The sequence below is a fragment of the Xenopus laevis genome, chromosome 3L (assembly GCF_017654675.1).
Source record: "Xenopus laevis strain J_2021 chromosome 3L, Xenopus_laevis_v10.1, whole genome shotgun sequence".
Lineage (NCBI taxonomy): Eukaryota > Metazoa > Chordata > Amphibia > Anura > Pipidae > Xenopus > Xenopus laevis.
In genome coordinates this window covers 152,862,839-152,885,972 of record NC_054375.1, presented here as the reverse complement: position 1 = coordinate 152,885,972, position 23,134 = coordinate 152,862,839, and the positions used below count along the sequence as shown (strand labels likewise).

Genomic DNA, 23,134 nt, shown 5'->3' with positions numbered 1-23,134 from the left:
CACTCCCTTCCCAGAGACTATTATCCACTGTTACTATAGACACCATCTCTCCCTACTATACCTGCTATCCCACAATCACACTCCCTTCCCAGAGACTATTATCCACTGTTACTATAGGCACCATCTCTCCCTACTATACCTGTTATCCCACAGTCACATTCCTAATGGTAACTATCCTCCTACTGGTGCTGCTGTGAGTAAGTGTTAAAGAGGATTCAGCACTGTCAATACCTATAAATGCTGCTCGTGTGATGACACAGACCCAGTAACTGTGAAACCAGATTATGTGGTGAGAGAAATAGATGCAAACTTAGTAAATATGGGAGTGACAGGGTATCAATAATTACATCTCATTTTTTTATGAAAAGGATGTGCAATATGTAAATAGTGAAGAAGTGAAAGATCCCCATTGTCTGTAAAAGAGAGGTCATCCTGTCAACTGTCCAGTACATGTAGCAGATAGTTCAAGGCAATGCCACAAATTTCTTCATTATTTTTTTTGTTACTGGGGTTCCTGACCACACCCACCAGGGGGCACTTTCACTATTGGCCTGTGCAAATCACAGAATAGAAAGGACTGTGGTATCAGAACTACAGGGATATACAAATATAGAGCAGCGGCAGTGTTACTAAGAATACCTCATTGTACATGACGATGAACGTCATAAAAAACTCCTCCAAATTAATGAAGGTCCTTTCTTGTCTGACGTGCAGCCAAGTCCAATGAGAGAATCTGTAATTTCACTTATTACCAGTCGGCCACATACAGGGGAATGTAATAAAAGTCGCAAAGAGCAAAACAATTCGCACCAATAAGACTAAAAATCCACATCTCGCAATGTAATATTGTTCCTTAAACTGTTATTGCATTGCGAATTTTAATTGCGCATTGCGAATTTTAATTGCGCACTAATAAGAAGTGCTTGAAGGTGTCGTAATCGTTTGGAGCAAACATAACGACTTTTTCAGTAAGAAGTTTTATTACATTGACTGCGCATTGGCGCAAACTATAAAATTCGCAAATGGTCTTTCACTGTCGGAAGTGGTCGCTAAACAGTTTCCGGGCTCGCAAAAGCTATATTAAATTCGCACAAAGCAAAATTTGTTCGCACAAAGGCATAACGTTTCGCATTGCGAATAGTTTTTCCGTTAGCGATTTTTATTACATTCCCCCGTTAGTGTAGTAAATTCTGTACAACTTGACTGCCCTTACACTAAGCAAACCCTTCCTATACTGATGGTAAAATGTCCTTTCCTTTGGTGTAAGGGAAAGTTCCTTTCCCAACTGCAAAATGTAATCACAAACAAAAATATAGTTCACTTGTAATTAATGTTCACTCACTTGTATTACCCAATTTCAGGCCGTGTAGAGGTATATAAACCAGAATAGGGATACTAAAAACAAGAGAAAGCAGTAAAACCTCACACTACATTACTAAAATTAATTGAGATCTAATTATATAAGTGCTTAGTGCTATTATAATCATATGCTTAGTTCTCAATCAATTTAGCACCAACATACAGTGAATGGTATTTCAATCGATTGTGTTATATACAAATAATGATTAAAGTGCTTAAGTGCTATAAATTAGGTGCTGTGACCTTCAACAAAATGTATCTACACACAATTGATGAATAATCTAAAAGTTCATGGTTCTTATATGAATTAAATAAGGTGCTAGTGCTGTAGTTATAGTTTTAAAGTGAGTTCATGGTATCAAACAATTAAAAATAAAGTGTCAGCAATTCATGAATAAAAGTCAGAAATGAGAAAATAGTATAGGGGTGGAGTTGTCCCGAAGAAACTGGCTGCGTTGTTCACCACACGTGGGAGAAAGGCAGAACACTGAGGACTGTGGTCTCGTTACTACGTTTAACTGTCTTGTAAGGAGAGATAACTTTGCTATAAAACCAACAAATCCTCTAGAGATATAAGAGAATAACAGGAATGAATGCTGCGCTAGTAGCGCTACAATTCCATTAAATTTCTCTGGATCCGAGATTCAATTAAGGTTTAAAAAGGTAAGATTTCAATTGATGAGCTTTTTTTTTTTAAAAAAAAAAAGGGTTTGAAGGCTCGCCGACGTACGTTTCTCTTACGCTTTATCAAGGCAAAAGTAAACGTAGTAACGAGACCACAGTCCTCAGTGTTCTGCCTTTCTCCCACGTGTGGTGAACAACGCAGCCAGTTTCTTCGGGACAACTCCACCCCTATACTATTTTCTCATTTCTAACTTTTATTCATGAATTGCTGACACTTTATTTTTAATTGTTTGATACCATGAACTCACTTTAAAATGATAACTACAGCACTAGCACCTTATTTAATTCATATAAGAACCATGAACTTTTAGATTATTCATCAATTGTGTGTAGAGACATTTTATTGAAGGTCACAGCACCTCATTTATAGCACTTGAGCACTTTAATCATTATTTGTATTAACACAATCGATTGAAATACCATTAATTGTATGTTGGTGCTAAATTGATTGAGAACTGAGCATATGATTATAATAGCACTAAGCACTTATATAATTAGATCATAATTAATTTTAGTAATGTAGTGTGGGGTTTTACTGCTTTCTCTTGTTTTTAGCAACTGCAAAATGTAATGAAGAAAATATATACAGACAGGGCATAACTGTAAGAAACAGACCCTCTGACTGCCGGGTGGGGGGTCCAGGAGTTATAGGGACCCAGTGGGACACTGACACAGTTTTACAGAAATCTTTAAATTATCTCACTATGAGACTGAGTTTCTTCTAGCTCTGCTACTAAGTTCAGGAGTTAGTAGCCATACCCATATTTTTTTTTGTTTTTATGAAGGGGAAACGGATTTATGAATATTTCATTTGTAATTAAATAAAAGTTATTCAGCAAATCAGTTGCCGTCTTTTTATTACAAAATTGGTAGGTACATGTATTTATATATATATATATGATTCAAATGTCATTTGGGATCTTCTCAACCTGAACACAAAGTAATGAGAGAGGTGTATTACTCCCTCTAGTGGTGGAAAACCAATTCATTGCTGCCCCAATACAAAGTATGGTAAGAGGCGAGGGTTAAAGCTCTCCCTCTAGTGGCTGTTATGTTGCAGTGTAGGTTTCTTTCCATCCAGAAACCAGTTTGCTGTTCTGTATGACATGTGAACAGTAACAGCAAATTTTTTTTTAAGAACATTCGTTAGGGCACATCAAAAAATAAACACCAAGACAAATTAAACTTTAAAATTACAAAGCCTTTATTAAGAAATAACTTACTGAAACTCCACTTCCTGTCCTCTTCAGAAAAGGCGACAGGGCGACGATCCATCCTGCTGCGCTCGATTTCTCCTTCCTGTCACCCGGCTGACTGAGAAGAGCAGACAAGGAAAGGGAATCACCCGGGCAGAGCGACTTCAGGAAAAACTCAGTCTGGTTCCGGTTGAGAGAAGCAGTCCTGATTCCGGATCTCTGTCCCCATGCCCTCCCAGTTGCACTAAGTTGTTCCCAGTATCTCCACAGCTCAGTGCAAGGCAAAGGACGCGGGGAGAGTTACGGCCAGTCTGGAGCTGCCTCAGTGCAGCAGTGCAGCGAGTCTACATCCAACTTTAGATGTGCAGGTGGTTCTGCAATAAATAAAGAAGTCGGCTGGCTTGCGGTTTGCTTGTCCTTTATTTATCGGCGAGCTTGATAAATTCTCCGGCCAGGGCAATGTGTGACTCCCGGGTTGTTGTAGGTACAGGAGGGCTCCTCACTCTCTCTATAAATCAACGAGGATGGTACAGGTAAGGCAGCGGCTTCCCACAAGGAGGAATTAGTGAGCCCAGTGCGCTCCTTGCGCCGATGCAATGTTGGGCAAACACAAAGTGCATTAGATTAAGTGCAGTGACGGGGTTAGTGCAGAACAGAGTGGAGCTGTCATGGATGAACTTGTGGGAAGCCGCTGCCTTACCTGTACCTTCCTCTTTGATTTATAGAGAGAGTGAGGAGCCCTCCTGTTGGATGGAGACTCGCTGCACTGCTGCACTGAGGCAGCTCCAGACTGGCCGTAACTCTCCCCCAGTCCTTTGCCTCGCACTGAGCTTTGGAGATACTGGGAACAACTTAGTGCAACTGGGAGGGCATGGGGACAGAGATCCGGAATCAGGACTGCTTCTCTCAACCGGAACCGGGATTCTGTCATGATTTTTATGATGTCGTTTTTATTTCTAAATGACACTGTTTACACTGCAAATAATTGACTCTACAATATAAAATGTCATTCCTGAACCAGCAAGTGTATTTAGTTGTAATATTGGTGTGTAGGTCCATCTCAGCTCATTTTGCCTGGTCATGTGCTTTCAGAAAGAGCCAGCACTTTAGGATGGAACTGCTTTCTGGCAGGCTGTTGTTTCTCCTACTCAATGTAACTGAATGTGTCTCAGTGGGACCTGGATTTTACTATTGAGTGCTGTTCTTAGATCTACCAGCCAGCTGTTATCTTGTGTTAGTGAGCTGCTATCTGGTTACCTTCCCATTGTTCTGTTGTTAGGCTGCCGGGGGTAAGCAGGGTCAGACTGGAGCCTTCGGGGCCCACCGGGGCTGCAAACAAAGGGTCCTCCTCACAGTCCTCGGGCCCCCTCCATAACTCCGATTACCTGGTCCATGGCGTGCAAACATTCACCAACAAGGCACACAGTCATTTATTTATGCAGTAGCCGGGGGAAGCACATCTGGGCCGGCTGGGGCCCACCTGTTTTTTTTACCGGTGTTCCGTCGGCCCAGTCCAACACTGGGGGGATATCACTCCAACTTACAGTACAGCAGATAAGAGTGACTGAAGTTTATCAGAGCACAAGTCACATGACTGGGGGCACCTGGGAAACTGGCAATATGTCTAACCCCATGTCAGATTTCAAAATTAAATGTAAAAAAAATCTCTTTTGAGAAACAGATTTCAGTGCAGAATTCTGCTGGAGCAGCACTATTAACTGATGTGTTTTGAAAAAAAATTTCTTCACATGACAGTATCCCTTTAAGTTTACCAGTTTACCAGTCTCCCCATCTCACCCCTTATACACTTCACCCCCCCACTCTGCTAGATTCCCTGGTCACCGACTCACCGACCTACTGATCATCTCCTTCAGTAAGTAAGGCTGTTTCTCAAGGTTTTAGTAAAATTACATCTTTATGAAGAATTTCAGTGTTCTACATGAATGGGGCCTACCTGCAGGAAGGGAGTCCTCTTGGGGTTGGAGTAGTAGAAAAAGCTTGGCCAACTAGAGAGGGAGGATACATTTTCAGAGCCAATTGCATGAGGTCCCAGTGTGTTGGTTGGAGATGCAGTGAATGAGGCCAGGCCAGGTTGATAGTGTTGGTTTAGCAAAGACACAAGTCCATGAAGCACATCCCTGAACTGGATCTTAAAGCTAATTTGCATATATAAATTAGAACAAGGAAGGGTATGGAGAACCATGCAGCACGCAGTTAATATGTAAACTTCCTTGTGCTACTGTTCTCTGTACGACAGAGAGGCAAGTAGGACCTTGCTTCATTCTCATGTGAGCAGGTTGGTGTTGCACAGTTACAAGCCTTCTCTCTGTGCTACAAAACCAGGGACCATGGGCTTTGGTGGAAAGAAGTTCTTCTTTCTCTTGTGCTGCATGACATTCATGGCAGGGGTAAGTGATGGGGGTACAGCTATAAGATATACTGACATACTATCTCATACTGAACACTAAGGGGGTTATTTATCAAAATCAGAATTAATCCCATTATTTTCTGAAACAGAATTCGACCAAATCCACACGGGTTATTTCCCGTTATTTCCCAATACATATGCCGGATATATTCCAGTTTGGGAAAATTTTTTTGAAAATTGTCAGAAAATTAGAATTGTAAGATTTTTTGGGTTTTTGCCCGAAAACTACAAAATCCATCAAAGATCAGGATAGTTTTGGGACTTCTTCCTTTGATTTATTTACAATCTCGCCAGGTTTGAGATGCTGGATTTTCAGATTCAGACTTTTTCCATCCTCGGGGTATAATAAATGACAAAAAATTTTAGTTTTCTTTTTCACTAAAAATTCAGATTTTATAGTAACAAAAACTTGATTTTTTTTCAAGTTTTTGGCATTCAGACTTTAATAAATAACCTCCCAAGAGACTTTTTGATTTTGACTATAGAGTTTGTGGTCAAAACAAACAAGTCAATAGAGAGAACATCTCTAGGGGAGTGGGACGGCAATGGGCTCATCATTTGAGGTGACCTACTGTCTATTTGGAGGGTGATACTTTGTAATGTTTTGTTTTTATCAAACCTGTAGATGGGGAGCCGATCAACATTTTAGATCTTAGGCTGGTGGGATTTCTGGCCAGTAAACCCACTCCTGGCTGCCTCTAGATGCCATTGCCTTCACACCATTAGGTCTTTGTCTCCCATTGTATACATCAGCCAGTAGAGAAACACCCAATATCCCTTCTGTGCCTTGTGTCACTGAAAAGGATGGAAGCTCTCTGTCACCATTGATGCACAGGCAGATAGTGGATCCGTTATCCAGAAACCCCTTTTCCAAAAAGCTCAGAATTCTGGGAAGGCCATCTCCCATAGACTCCATTTTATTTAAATAATTCAAAATTTTAAAACATATTTTGAATCCTCAGAGCATTGTTGAGTATTTGGAGCCATATATTGTGTTACAGAAGTGGAATTATGCACTAAGTAAGGAATGGGCACCAGCAGGTAGTGCTTGTAGAGTAATGGGGTTCATAACTCGGTGATCATAGAAGGTTATTTTTAACAGCATTATCTGTATGAGCAATACAAGAATATAATGATCAAGCTATAAACAACATGTTTCTGTATAATATTACACAGACAACCAATTCTAAAACACCCTTCCCATAGGCTATAAAAAGAAGAATTCACTTACCTACAACAGGGAAAATTATGACATAGCGTGGCTTGAAGAATGAGCTTATATTAAAGTGGAAGCTCACATTTTCATGGACTTTTACACTATTAAATTTTTGTCGTATGCAATAGATGGATTGTGTCTCTTTAATAAAAGAAAACGTAGTTCTGCTACAATTTTTAATGCTGTTTTGGGCTCACGTTCCACATAGCTGTGTACAGGTGTTTTCAGATGAAGGCAAGAAAAATCACCATTTTTCTTATCCACAAAACATTTCATTGACCTTTATTGCCTCTGATAACGATGTTAACCAAGGCTAACCTTACCCATTGCAGTTCAGCACTTTCGATTGGTTGGTAACTGATATATATCATTTACAGTTTTTCTACAGAATTCTGCCAACAGAATCTTTGGATCAATATCATCTTCCTTCTCCCAAAAAAGCCAGTGTTAAGAACTCCAACCTTAAATATGAAGAATCAGAGTTGGCAGACCTTCTCAAACTGATAGACTGGCCTTCACCTCCATCTTCCATTACCAACTTCAGTCTTTCCACCAACCCCAAGCAGTGCTGGTATGAGCTGATGAATCCACGTTCCATATACAGCATTGGAGAAACATTAGAAGTTCTTATCACAGCCAAAGATCACTATGGAAAGCTTAAGTCCTATGGTGGGGACTTCTTCCAAGCCAAGCTTCATTCCAGAAAGGTTAAAGCTGGGGTCACAGGACATGTAAAGGATCTTAACAATGGCACCTATTTAGCAACATTTCTTCTTCCATGGGAAGGGGAGGCCCAGGTGAACATCCGGTTGATTCACTCAAGCGAGGCTGTGTGTGTCCTGAAGAACAAACGAGAAAGCCATCCAGAAAAGGTAAATGTGTGATGTTGTACTTAACAAAAGTGTCAGTTACCAGCATTGTTGTGGTCTGCTACCATTGCATTTCTTATCATTTGAAAATAGTTTCTCCTGGTGGATATCTCACTGGGACAGTTCCTACTTATACAGAGGACTTGATGCCCGTGGGAAGCCTTTCAGAGGAGAGCTTTGGGGCTATGGGATAGATTCGAAAGAGGATAAAGAACAGATACTATTAGAAAAACATACGAGAAAACAGTGTTAAGTGATAAAAACATTCTGCTAAATAAAGTAATAAACAAAAGAAATTAGAAGCAGATGACAAATTAAATTGGGTTTGTAACCAATTATTTGTTGTATTAAATGTATTAAATTATAACCAGTCAAAAAGGGCCAAGGTTTATGTTACACAGTCCCCAGTGTCAAGGGCTAACAAAACAAAAAAGAGTGTCCCATAAGAAAAATGATTCTATACAAAATACCAATTTATCAATGTATAATAATGCTTTGTTTGCCTTTTGACTTATTGAAATTTTTATATTATTTACCCAGAAAGGTACACCTGTAACATTGCTATTTAATGAACAAGCAGGTTTAAATGTGATAATACCTGGGTTTGACGCTTGCATATTTTCTAATGACATCATCGCGCTTAGAGCGAAATTCAAATATTTTGGGGCGCCACATCCTACTTCCTGTAGCCCAACATCAGCCTAATGTCATGTAGTTCCTGGTTGCGCTTATTGTCTGGTTTTCCTGTGTCTGATTTGTGCCTGTCCCTGACCTCTGCTGAATCACTGCCTGTACCGACCTTTGCCTGTTACTGACTATTCCTCTGGATCCTGACTCTGTACTGCAGGACTGATTGGTTTTGACACCGGCCTGTTCTATGACTACACTTAGCTCTAAGCCTGTCCCTCCTGTCATACGTTACGGTTCCCATGTCTGCCCAGAACTACCCCCTTGGTTCTCTCAAATTAAGACCTTGTGGCATCCATGTAGCGGAGGGCTCTTCCCGAAGCAAAAGGCGGCTGTTGTTGTGGGTTTTGGGATACCAAACGTGGCATTAATCTTTTGAGTGGTTTTATGTCAGAATGGTAGGAGTTGATTCTGTTTGGTATTATGGCTTTGTAATTGCCAATGATTAGCCAGAGGGTATGAAACGCGTAAGGCAGGATACAATGGGGTCTGTATTTATATTATATTATTAACATGGCATTTTTAATAGAATTTGTATTTTTTATGGAGCATTTTTTGTTATGGCATACCAGCTATAACATAGCGGCTCCAAGGTTCAAGCAAAGGGTCCGGGGCGGGAGGAATTCGGACCAAAAATGTTTTACGGTGAGCGGCGCATGGGTTTTGACGATCATGTTAGAAAATTAGAGTCTTATCCCAACTTTTGTATCTACATATCCACAGTGAAGCCCGAGAGAAGCACGGGACGTACTGGTTCTGTAGCAAAACTTTTTGTTATGGGACATTTTTTTTGGTGTTTTAACCAATTTTAGGTCTTGAAGCCAAGGAGAGTATAGTTTTAACACATTGTAAAGTAGTTCATTCAGATCTTATAAAAGTTTTAGCTAGAAAAAGCCTAGTTTTGTTTATAGACATAAGAGATAAACCATCCCATATCAGGAGGTTAATGGGAGGTTTCAGGCTTTTGTGGACCCATGTGGCGACCAAGCCCGTTGTCCTAAATTCCCCACCATGTAGAGGTCTTCTTCCTTTAACCAAGACCCCTGCAGGTATTTAAAAAAATGATCTCACTGCTGTTTGGCCCCATGACTTAATGGAGAATTCTGTTTTCTCTTTTCCAAGCTGCTGCTCTATTCTACCCTTTTCCTATTTCATGACTACCATTCTCTTTGTCCTTTAGTATCTTTAAGGTGACATTATTTCCACTTTTCCCACTTTTATCTTCTGTACCCATCATGTGAAATCTACCCCCCCCCTTGTTCCCTTCTCTTCACTTCTTCCTCTGTGTCAATTTACTCCCTTCTTTCTCTTCTCTTCTTTGTTACCCCTTTATTTTCTTCTCTCTGAGGATGTCCCTTACTGTTTCCCCCTTCTGCATATGAAATTCTTGGTTCTTTCTTGTATCTTCTCCAACACCTCATATATCATTTCTTAATTCTCCTTTTACCTCCCTCCATGTCTAATGTTATGACAAATTCCAGTTGTAATTGTTCACTTTGTCTGCATACCCCTAGTCCCATCGTGAGAGCAACAAGGGCAAGTAGAAAAGGAGAGAAATAAAAAAAAGTATATGCTAAAAGAGATAGAACAGGAGATAGAAAAGAGAAATAGAACAGGAAACAAGTGAGCAGAAAAATATGGTGATGAGAAGTAGATGAAGCGATAAAAAAATAGATTAGATTAGTAGACACTGTGCCTAAGGTTACATAGTTACATAGTTACATAGTTACATAGTTACATAGTTACATAGTTAAATCAGGCTGAAAAAAGACCATCAAGTTCAACCCCTCTAAATAAAACCCAGTGTCTATACATACACACACTGACCCCTCCATACAGTCACATAAATGATATATAACCCTATCTATACTAATTGTTGTATCACAATAGTCTTTGATATTATGTCTGTCCAAGAAATCATCCAAGTCCCTCTTATAGTCATTAACTGAATCAGCATCACAACATCACCCGGCAGTGCATTCCCCAACCTCACTGTCCTCACTGTGATGAACCCCCTACTCTGTTCCTTCAAATGAAACTTCTTTTCTTCTAGTCTGAAGGGGAGGCCTCTGGTACGTGATTCTCTTTATGGGTAAAAAGGTCCCCTGCTATTTGTCTATAATGTCCTCTAATGTACTTGTAAAGTCTAATCATGTCCCCTCACAAGCGCCTTTTTTCCAGAGAAAACAACCCCAACCTTGTCAGTCTCCCCTCATAATTTAACTCTTCCCTCCCTCTAACCAGTTTAGTTGCACTTAGTCTCTGCACTCTCTCCAGCTCATTTATATCCCTCTTAAGGACTGGAGTCCAAAACTGCCCCCATACTCCAGATGAGACCTCACAGGGACCTACGGTATAAAGAGACATAATTATGTTTCATCCCTTGAGTTAATTTTTTATACAAGACAGAACTTTATTTGCTTTAGTAGCCACAGAATGACACTGCCCAGAATTAGACAACTTGTTATCTACAAAGACCCCTAGATCCTTCTCATTTAAGGAAACTCCCAACACATTGCCATTTAGTGTATAACTTGCATTTATATTATTTTTGCCAAAGTGCATAACCTGCATTTATCAACATTGAACCTCATTTTCCAGTTTGCTGCCCAGTTTTCCAGTTTAGACAAATCACTGTGCAAAGTGGCAGCATCCTGCATGGAACCTATAGTTCTGCACAATTTAGTCTCATCTGCAAAAATAGAAACAGGACTTTCAATGGCCACCTCCAGGTCATTAATAAACAAGTAGAAAAGCAAGGGACCTAGTACAGAGCCCTGTGGTACTCCACTAACAACACTGGTCCAATTAGAAAATGTTCCATTTACCACCACCCTTTGTAAGGTTACTTTAGGGACCCTCACCATTCCAGCCTAACTTCTGCTCCTACTAACTATTATATGGAACACACAATGATAAATATCAGCCATATTGCTGATATTAATTCCAGTTCCAGTATTAGTTCCAGGCTGAAATAGTTCCAGTGCTGCCAGGTCTGATCTGCTTAATCGCCCCATATCTCCATGTCCTGTAGCCCTCATAGTAAATGTTTCAGAATGGAGCAAAAGGGAAATACAATTTATACCGCATTAATATTTATAAACTTCCTTGTGTAGAATGTCTACGCTTCCCTAAATGAATCTGTTCTTGTTTGCTAAGTGCACTTCATCCCCTACTGCATGGAGGTAGTATAGAAGTAGACATGCTTACAAATTCTGTACTGTACTTTACCCGCTTGATGCCAGCATAGTGTCATAGTATCTCTCTGTAGAGGCCCCCTTGCTTGTTAGGGCGAAATGCTTAGGGCCAATGGAGATACAGTATTGTTCCTTTTTTAATGAATCTACAATAAATATCAAATTTTTAACCTTATTTTTGGCGGCCCTTGTGGAGTTTTTCGAGTGCCCGATACACCCCTTCTTGTATATTACTGGTTTATCCTCTCCCTAAGCTGAGGGTCTGGTGCTGGTGCACCTGGACCACCTGTTCCACGTGGTGGGTGATCAACATATTTTATGTTCTGTGCCCCCTCTTTTGGTAGTTTAATACCCCTTGCTTGCTAGGCCACTCCCACTGCTAGCTTCTGCAGGTGATATTATTATTTCATAGGAGAACATATAAACAATCGAGATAAAGGAACCTCTAATGAAGCAGGAGGGAGGAAAGCAAGGGCAGGGGATTATCATACTTTCAGCTTGCAAAGCACAAGGGTGTTCAGTGTGTAAGGGTTGCCATTTTTCCCACAGGTGTATTTTAATGGATATTTTCATTTTAATGGGAGCAGTGAAGTAAAAGAGTGTAACATTGCAGTCCGAGGAGGAGACGTATGTAACTACAGTGATCCTGTGACTGGGGACCCCTGGCAGTGCTTAAAACCCCAGAAGATGCCATGCGACTCATTGGTCTATCACTCCATGGGCGGGTACCGCACAGTCACCAACTCACTGGAGGATTCTTTTTTCAGAAGGTGAGTGGGATACTGAATACCGAAACTTTATTTATAAGAAAGACAAGTGATTTGCTCCCCTCTAATGGCTGCCAATGAACTAGGCTGTCCTAAAGTACTGACTAAAGACTGACTGCCTACTAACCACCTGCCTTGGGGAAACCCAGCCCTCACTAAACGCCTAAATCTCTCACTCAGATCTGTCACTGCTCAGAATATTAAAGGAGCTTTTACTTCAATCAAGATAGAGCCAGCCACCAACTCTACTGGTAACAGACCAACTATATACTCAGGGACTATAAGCAGTAAAGCCTCTTCTATGGTCTTATGTCTTAAATCTTATCATTGGGTTTCCTTCTGCTCTTCCTCCCAAATCCCTTACACTATTTTTCTGTTACTGTCTCTCTTTCCTACCCTACTTATATTATCCCTCCCCCAATACCACCTATTTTTTGTAGGTCTCACATCTAGACTTCAAGTCTGTTCTCCTGGCCAGGAACCAAGTCAACCTTCTGGGTTTTATTATAATGACATCTGGACATCGTTGGTCTGTCTGGGGAGACATTTTCCCAGTCCATCTGATGCTCGTGACTGCCTTAAAGGGAAGGACATACACATGTTTGGGGATTCCACTCTACGTCAGTGGTTTGAGTATCTGGAAAGATTCATACCAAGTAAGAAGATTCATAAAATAATAGAATAAAACTTGCCGCATTAAATGTTAATTCAAACTTTCCCTATAACTAGACAATACATTATGGGGCACATTTACTAATGGTTGAATATTGAGGGTTAATTAACCCTCAATATTCAAATATCAAAGTTAAATCCTTCAACTTCGAATATCAAAGTCGAAGGATTTAGCGATATTCGTTCCGAATAATCGTTCAATCGAATGATTAAAACCTTCAAATTGAACGATTAAAGGATTTTTATCCATCGACCGAACAAAATTCCTTCGATCAAAAATTTGCTAGAAAGCCTATGGGGACCTTCCCCATAGGCTAACATTGTACCTCGGTAGGTTTTAGGTGGCGAACTAGGGGGTCGAAGTTTTTTTAAAGAGACAGTACTTCGACTATCGAATGGTCGAATAGTCGAACGATTTTTATTTCGAATCGTTCGATTCGAAGTTGTAGTCGAAGGTCGAAGTAGCCAAAAAAAAACATTTGAAATTCGAAGTATTTTTTCTTCTTTTCCTTCACTCGAGCTACAGTAAGTAAATGTGCCCCTATATGTACTATGTGCATGGAATACGGTGCAAAGCAGTGCAAATCAAAGCTAGTACAGTAACCCATAACAACCAAACATTTGCCCTTAAATCTTTCCCCCTGATCCCACCTACTCTCTGGGTGGGTTTGTCAGTGTTAGTAATATAATTCTTGATACAGTAAAAGGAAATATGTGTCATGCAAAGAGTCAAAAGAAGAGTAGAGTTACAAGGACAAAGAAAAAAATAAGTTGGCCATACAAGTAGTGGTCTACTTCTTTAGCCACATTGCCATAAGTGTTAAATCAAAGCTAGCCATATGATTGTTTTGTCCTCAGGTAAACGTTGGCATTGGATGGATTGGGGGAGCCATGCCAAGCTGTTACTAAATTTGGACTTTGTTTATGGCCCCTTGTTGTCCTCTGCTGATAAGAGTTGTAAGAGGAGGGTGGGATGATAGAAAGGGAATTATGATGTAGGGTTATGCTGTTGGAATGAATGTTATCTGCACAGAGTAGACTCACCGGCTATATTTAATAGATCTAGTGTTTAGAGTCTAACAGGGATATGAGAAGGAGACGTAGAACACTAAACGTAATTCTTTATGATCCTTTCTTCAGCTCTAAAAAGAATTGATCTGCATGTAAATTACCAGTCTGGCCCCTTGCTAGCTGTGGATCCAGACGTTGGCCTGGTGATGAGATGGCGGGCACATGGAAAGCCTCTGCGCACTGCCAAGACTATGATCTCTGACCTGCACTATGAGGCAGCCCATCTGTATGGGATTGGTGGTGGACCACAAACTGTCGTGGTCTTTACACTGTGGGCCCACTTCACCACATACCCAGTCAGTGTATATATACAGAGGTTGTTTAGGTTACGGAGGGCGATTTCCTCTCTGCTTTTCCGGAGTCCTAAGACCACTGTGCTGATTAAGTCGGCTAACACTGGCTACAAATCGATTTATGGCAGCGACTGGCTCTCCCTTCAGCTGGACATTTTACTCAGAGCTATCTTCAAGGGCATGGCTGTAACTATCCTGGATGTTTGGGACATGACCTCCTGCCATTACCTTCCTGATAATATCCACCCAGGAGCTCCAGTTATCAGAAACGAAGTGGACCTCATGTTGTCCTATATCTGCCCCAAATGAGCTCATACAGGCATTTAGATCCAAAACTAAAACAAACTTTTTGAGGCCTTCCATTATACACAGTCTAAGCTGTTACTGTGGTACCACAGTATCTTCCCAGAGACTATTATCCACTATTACTATAGGCACCATCTCTCCCTACTATACCTGCTATCCCACAGTCACACTCCCTTCCCAGAGACTATTATCCACTATTACTATAGGCACCATCTCTCCCTACTATACCTGCTACCCACAGTCACACTCCCTTCCCAGAGACTATCATCCCACTGTTACTATAGGCACCATCTCTCCCTACTATACCTGCTATCCCACAGTCACACTCCCTTCCCAGAGACTATTATCCACTGTTACTATAGGCACCATCTCTCCCTACTATACCTGCTATCCCACAGTCACACTCCCTTCCCAGAGACTATTATCCTACTGTTACTATAGACACCATCTCTCCCTACTATACCTGCTATCCCACAGTCACACTCCCTTCCCAGAGACTATTATCCACTATTACTATAGGCACCATCTCTCCCTACTATACCTGCTACCCACAGTCACACTCCCTTCCCAGAGACTATCATCCCACTGTTACTATAGGCACCATCTCTCCCTACTATACCTGCTATCCCACAGTCACACTCCCTTCCCAGAGACTATTATCCACTGTTACTATAGGCACCATCTCTCCCTACTATACCTGCTATCCCACAGTCACACTCCCTTCCCAGAGACTATTATCCACTATTACTATAGGCACCATCTCTCCCTACTATACCTGCTACCCACAGTCACACTCCCTTCCCAGAGACTATCATCCCACTGTTACTATAGGCACCATCTCTCCCTACTATACCTGCTATCCCACAGTCACACTCCCTTCCCAGAGACTATTATCCACTGTTACTATAGGCACCATCTCTCCCTACTATACCTGCTATCCCACAGTCACACTCCCTTCCCAGAGACTATTATCCCACTGTTACTATAGACACCATCTCTCCCTACTTTACCTGCTATCCCATAGTCACACTCCCTTCCCAGAGACTATTATCCCACTGTTACTATAGATACCATCTCTCCCTACTATACCTGCTATCCCACAGTCACACTCCCTTCCCAGAGACTATTATCCACTATTACTATAGGCACCATCTCTCCCTACTATACCTGCTATCCCACAGTCACACTCCCTTCCCAGAGACTATTATCCACTGTTACTATAGGCACCATCTCTCCCTACTATACCTGCTATCCCACAGTCACACTCCCTTCCCAGAGACTATTATCCACTGTTACTATAGGCACCATCTCTCCCTACTATACCTGCTATCCCATAGTCACACTCCCTTCCCAGAGACTATTATCCCACTGTTACTATAGATACCATCTCTCCCTAAGTGAGAAAAATATTTGCAAATTCAATATATATGGGGGTGGAGCAGTGTTGAAATTCTTATTTATCTATAATAAAGCATGTGCAATATTTTAACAAATAACCGGTCTCTTCATGTAACATAGTAAGTTTCGTCAATTAAGTTCAACCTTTTAAGTCTATATATATAACCTGCCTGCCAAGAGCTGGTTGATCCAGAGGAAGGCAAAAAAGCCTCTCCAATTTGCCTCAGAAGGGGAAATAAATTCCTTCCTGACTCGGAGATGCAATGGGACCAGTCCCTGGATCAACTTGTACTATGAGCTATCTCCCATATCCCTGTATTCCCTCACTTGCTAAACACCATCCAACACCTTCTTATACCTATCTAATGTATCAGCCTGTACCACTGATTCAGGGAGACAATTCCACATTTTCACAGCTCTCACTGTAACAAACCCCTTCCCAATATTTAGCTGGAACCTCTTTTCTTCTAATCGGAATGGGTGACCTTGTGTCAGCTGGGAAGACCTACTGGTAAATAAATCATTATAGAGATTATTATATGATCCCCTTATATATTTATACATAGTTATCATATCACCCCTTAAGCGCTTCTTCTCCAGTGTGAACATCCCCAATTTGGCCAGTCTTTCCTCATAGCTAAGATTTTCCCTTTACCAGCTTAGTTGCCCTTCTCTGTACCCTCTCTAATACAATAATGTCCTGTTTGAGTGATGGAGACCAAAACTGAACGGCATATTCTAGATGGGGCCTTACAAGTGCTCTATACAGTGGAAGAATGACCCCCTCCTCCTGTGACTCTCTGCCCCATTTAATACAGCTCAAGACCTTATTTGCCCTTGATGCTGCTGACTGGCATTGCTTGTTACAGCCAAGTTTATTATCTACAAGGACTTCAAGGTCCTTTTCCAGAATGGATTTGCCTAGTGCAGTCCCATTAAGGGTATAAGTGGCTACATACAGTGGCGGAACTACCAGGGGTGAAGGGGTGGGTTCGCACCCCCTCAGTCGGTTTGTGTAGATGAGGAGGGTCCGGATGCATGGCCTGCACCCGTGCCCCCTAGTTACGTTACTGGCTGCAAATTTTTACATCCCAGGTGCATGACTTTACATTTATCAAACACTGATACATTACTTACAATACCCTCCACTAGGTCATTAATTAACAAATTAAATAAAAGTGGACCCAATAACGAGCTGAGGGACCCCACCAAGAACCTTACTCCAAGTAGAGAATGTCCCATTAACAACCACCCTCTGTACCTGATCCTGTAGCCAGTTTCCTATCCATGTGCAAACGACTTCATTAAGCCCAACAGACCTTAGTTTAGAAAGCAGTCGTTTGTGGGGCACAGTATCAAACGCTTTGGCAAAATCCAAATAGATCATATTTACCGCCCCTCCACTGTCCAGAATCTTACTTACCACATCATAAAATGCAATCAAATGTGTCTGACATGACCTATCCTTCATAAAGCCATGCTGATTGTTGCTCATAATGACATTCACTAGGACAAAATTTTGAATGTGATCCCTTAACAAGCCTTCAAATAATTTGCCCACCACAGATGTCAAGCTTACTGGCCTATAATTGCCAGGCTGAGATCGTAATCCCTTTTTAAATATAGGAATTACATTAGCTTTTCTCCAATCCGTAGGCACCATACCAGATGAAAGCAGAATCAAGTCCTCTCTGCACCCCCCCACCAAATTTTAGGGCCCATAAATACTTTTTTTTTTATAAATCTTTATTATAGCAATTTATTATTTATTATTACAAAGAAAAGAAAATGTCATAGTGTGTATTGGTAAGTCCCAGAGGTAGTATATAATAAAAAAAGAACTCCACATGTAGGTAGTACTGAAGTTACAGCATACAATTAGTAAACACAATAAACTAAATTCAAATAAAACAAGTGAAGAAAATAAGAACAAACTAAAAATTACATAATAGAGTAACATTGTGAAGGTTATATACATCCCAATATTATCATGGGCATTTCAGCTGTTATGGTTTATTGGAAAGGAAATGATCCCATGGTGACGAGATGGCAATATGAAGGTCTAGTTTTTCATCCAGGAGGGTTGAAAGGTAATGCATAGGTTGAATAAATGTAAGCCTATCAATGACCAAAGTAACAGAAAGTGAGGCGACTAGCCAATGTAAAGCAATGACGCAGCGGCTAGCTGCCAGGATTTTAGAAAACAAGTTTGCGTGACTGTTATGCAAGTTTAGCAGCGCCGGGCCAACCCGGCCAGGCGCCCTAGGCACCGCGCGCATGTGCATAAAAAAGGACGTGCACATTCGTGAAAATAAGATGCAGCAGATAGGAATTGCATGCTTGTGCTAAAAAGAGCACACATGTCACCTACAGCTGCAAGTGGGGACCGGACTAGAGGGTAGGAGAAGCAGAGAAGTTGCTGCCCAGGCGCCCCCAGAGTTTTCTGCCCTAGACACGTGCCTACTCTGCCTACCCCTAGTTCCGGCCCTGAAGTTTAGTATAAGGTAAGGATAATAATACTGATTCAATGGTAGGCTCACTGGTTACTCCTATAATCTGAGAAGTCATTTGATAATATTCAGTCCATAGATCTTAAAAAATAGGACAATGCCACCCAGCGTGAAGGTAGTCTACTCTAACCGAGCAACCCCTAAACCATGTAGATGGAAAATTTAATTGATGGCATACTTATGAATAAAAGTAAGATACCAACAAACATCTCCTTATATGCTATTTCTTTTACTCCTACATTGGAGTAAAGATTCCTGATAGATAACCAAACCTCTGCCCAGGTTGTGAGCAAAATGGAAGAACCCAGATCATCCTCTCATGTTGCCTTGTAATTGTGGAAAGTAGATCGACTTCATTCAGTTTGGAGTAAATTAGTGAAATTATATTGCGGCAACAATGTTCATATAATGAACTTTCTCTAATTTTTCTTGGTGGGGAGACTGAGAGTCATAAAAGCGAGAAAGCTGATTATAGTGAAATATCTCAGTATTAGGGGTGGCATGAGAGTTACGAAATTGGGAGAATGATTTCAGACCTCGGAATGATAATTTCATATCTGATGCAAAATTTGTTATCTGACCACTACTGGAAAGCTGAATTCTTTCAAAAACTATGAAATTTGTTTATAAGAAAGGGAAAGTCGGCCTTATATAAAGTATGATATGATTTTGTGAATTTGACACCTAAGCAATCCACTGAGTGTTTCCTCCAATGAAAAGGAAATTTTAATTAAAAAAAGCTTTAATTGGTGCTCAGGTATACTAACTTGGAGGCCCAAAAGTTTATGAAATTTATCAAGGACATTGAAAAGATTAGGAAGGCTTAGAAGGGGTTTAGTTAGGGTAAGATTGATGTCATCGGCATACTCAATTTATAAATTTGGTGAGATTTTATATATATAGAGATATCAGTGTCCTGTTAAATTGAAAGTGCCAATTGCTTGATAGCAAAGGACAAGAGGAGTGGGGATAAAGGACATCCTTGGGGTGTGCCTCTTGCTATAGAGATAGCCAATGATTGTCTGCCTAAACATTTTAAATGAGCTATTGTGTGCTTATACAAAACTCTGAGGGCATCCAGAAAGGGGCCTGTAATACTATATTTAGGTAGTCAAATGTAGTTAAAAGCCTTATGTATAACAAGCATAAGGGCCAACAATGGAGTTTTTGAAAAAATTGTGTCTTAAATAATATTAATGAATCTGCATGTGGTGTCTGCCTTTCGGAAACCAAGCTTGATTGATCCTGGTGGATTAACTGGGGAAGCTATGCGTTTAAGCGAGCTGCTAGAATCTGTGAAAATATGCTTATATCCATCCACATTATGAACAGAGATAGGATGGTAGTTTTGAACAAAGGTTAAGTCTTTATTGGGTTTGGGAAGGAGGGACAGATTGGCGTATAACATTTCCCAAGACAACGAATGACCTTGAAGCATCTCGTTAAAAAGTTCTAGTAAATTTGGAAGTAATAGATTGCAAAACTTTGTGTAGTAAGAAGGGTGGAAACTGTCAGGGACTGGACTGGAAGTGTTCTTTAGATGGCTAGTGGCTACCTCTATTTCTTCTGTAGTAATGGGGGCCATTAAGGGAAGAATTCTCCTGAGGCGTCAATTTCATTAACTTCAGATGGCAGTAGTGCCTCTTTATCTAAACGAGAATGAGGAGCAAAGAAATGTAAATTTGCATAAAATTCATGAAAATGAGTAACAATATAAGATGGGGTTTTAATAACTGTCCCATCTGCAGTCTTAGTTGATGGGACGATAGGCCTGATCTTGCCCAGGAGCGTAACTATAGAGGAAGCAGACCCTGCAGCTGCAGAGGGGCCCAGGAGGTATAGGGGCCCCATGAGGCCCTAATTCATACACAGTTTCAAAAAATATTGAAAAAACAAGTCATCCACGAAACATTTTTGTGGGCCTGAAAAATAATTTGCCGTGGGGCCCAGTAATATCTAGTTAAGCCGATGATCCTGCCAAAGCTTCCTAGCTAAAAGGCTTGTCTTTGAGGAGGAAAACGTATCCACTTTTTGATATAAAAATTAGGCATGCACCGAATACACTTTTTTGGATTCGACCAAACGCCCGAATTCTTTCGCAAAAGATTCCCCCGAATACCGAACCGAATCCGAACCCTAATTTGCGTATGCAAATTAGGGGTGGGAAGGGAAAACATTTTCTTCTTCCTTGTTTTCTGACAAAAGTTACGCAATTTCCCGTCTGCCCCTAATTTGCTTATGCAAATTAGAATTCGGATTCGGTTCGGCCGGGCAGAAGGATTCAGCCGAATCCGAATCAAGCTGAAAAAGGCAGAATCCTGGCCGAATCCCGAACTGCATCCTGGATTCGGTGCATCCCTAATGCTTTCAAATTCTGATGAGCTTGGGTCAGGGCTGCCAAAATATATAGGCTGGAATTATTCTAATGTAGGGGTTCCAAATTAGAAAAGTCCTTTTCCAGCATTAACAACTCATTATAATATTCTTTCCTTTTCTGTGAGACAATACTGATAGGACACCACGTATCTTGTTTATGGGCAGCCCAAAGTGCACTCTTAGAAATTCATCCAAATTATCAACCCAAGAATTCTCAATGGCGTCAGCAATCTTATTATATAACGCAGACGTCATGAAACATGATCTGACCATGAAATATGACTTATTATCAGCATTGGTAACATTGGAGATAGCAGATATATACATAATCAATCCTGGAATAGGAATTAGAGGTGCTGAATATAAGGTGTAATTGTTTGTATTAGGGTGAAAATACTGCCAGGCTTTTAAAGGATGAAACATGGAGATGCTGCTCCTGATAATTTGAGGCTGATGATGAAGTTGAGATGACTTGGCCTTGCCTATCCTGTTTAGGATTAATTATTAAATTGAAATCCCCTAATAAAACCTGTCTCCTGCGTGTGTTTCAGCAATAAGGAAAACACATCGGAAAAAAATTGCTGGAGGCTTATGGAAGTGCATATATATTCATAAAAGTAATAGTTTAGCCTAGGATTGTGCCGTAAAGTAATAAATAGCTACTTTCAGTGTCACATATAACTGTTTATATGACTACATATGGAACGGAATGATATAGCCACTCCATGCTTTTACTTTTTAGCATAAGTGGTGGCAACAATGTGTGGGTAGGATTCATGTAAATATGGACAAGACCCTTTAGTAGTCCAGGGGGTCTTCTGTACGGCTACAACATCAGCATATGACTTAAAGGGGTGGTTCAGCTTTTAGTTAAGTTTTAGTATGATATAGAATGACCACTAGTGATGAGCGAATCTGTCCCATTTCGATTTTCCGAAAAATTAGCGAAACTATGAAAAAAATTGTGAAACGGCTAAATTTCGCAAAACACATAGAACTAAATGGGCGTTTTTACACGCGTGACAGTTTTTCTCACTCCAAATGGATTATAGTCAATGGGCGTTTTTATTATGGCGACTTTTTTCTCCAAATGTATTAAAGTCAATGGGTATTTTTCTTATGGCGACTTTTTTCTCCAAATGCATTACAGTCAATGGGTGTTTTTTCTTATGGAGACATTTTGTCCTAATGCATTAAAGTCAATGTTTTTTTTTCTTATGGCGACTTTTTTATCTTAATACATTAAAGTTAATGGGCTGCTTTCTTTTTCTCCAAATGCATTTAAGTCAATGGGCGTTTTTTCTTATGGGCGATTTTCGCTGCAAATCTTTCTGCAGCGAATTTTTGCTGTAGTTTCACGAAAAAATTTGCACATGGCGAAATTAGGAATTTCGCCTCGAATTCATGACTGGTGAAAAAATTCAGTCATCACTAATGTCCACGTCTAAGCAGTGCCGGGCCAAGACGACCAGGTGCCCTAGGCAACCAGGCCGGCCAGCCCTCCCCCTGCAAATATCTGAACGCCAGCGCCCCAACACAAGCGCCTGAATGCAACCTACTTGCACGCGCAGTAGCAGAGGGGAAGTCAGGGGAACGAGGGGAGGGAGGAGAGCTCAACCCAGGGAAGTTACAGGGACTAGAAGTAGGTAGAAGATGTTTTTACAGGTATGTGCCTGTTTCCCCTCTGTTGTTGCACCGTAGGCAAGTGCCTCTTCTGCCTACCCCTTGTTCCGGCCCTGCTTCTAAGCAACTTTTCAATTGGTCTTCATTATTTATTTGATATAGTTTTTGAATTATTTGTATTCTTCTTCTGACTCTTCCCAGCTTTCATCATAACCTACACACTCTCTTCATTTACCCCCACCCCCAATAGTTCAAGTGGCTTGGAAGACTTTTTATTTGTAAATACACTCAGCAGAATCTGCCCTTCTTTTGCACTTACTGCTATATAGATATAGGCTTCATAATGTAGCGTTATATGTTGGAAATGTGTTGTATCTCATGCTCTAAAATGCAACTGATTTGTCCCATGACTCCTGAACGTGCCGATGCCAGACACATATAATTGTATGGAGCATTATAACTCGTACAGATCAAAAACTCCC

General features: G+C 40.7%; 1 protein-coding gene across 1 annotated transcript; it reads left to right on the top strand.

The window, feature by feature from the left end:
* Positions 1 to 7,209: 7,209 nt before the first annotated feature.
* Positions 7,210 to 14,913, top strand: LOC121401657 (NXPE family member 3-like; the record flags this gene model as incomplete). Its single annotated transcript, XM_041587342.1, has 5 exons — positions 7,210 to 7,755; positions 12,186 to 12,406; positions 12,584 to 12,654; positions 12,844 to 13,059; positions 14,216 to 14,913. Coding segments are annotated over 5 exons (1,587 nt in total), but the record flags the coding sequence as incomplete, so codon positions are not given.
* Between the last annotated feature and the right edge of the window lie 8,221 nt (positions 14,914 to 23,134).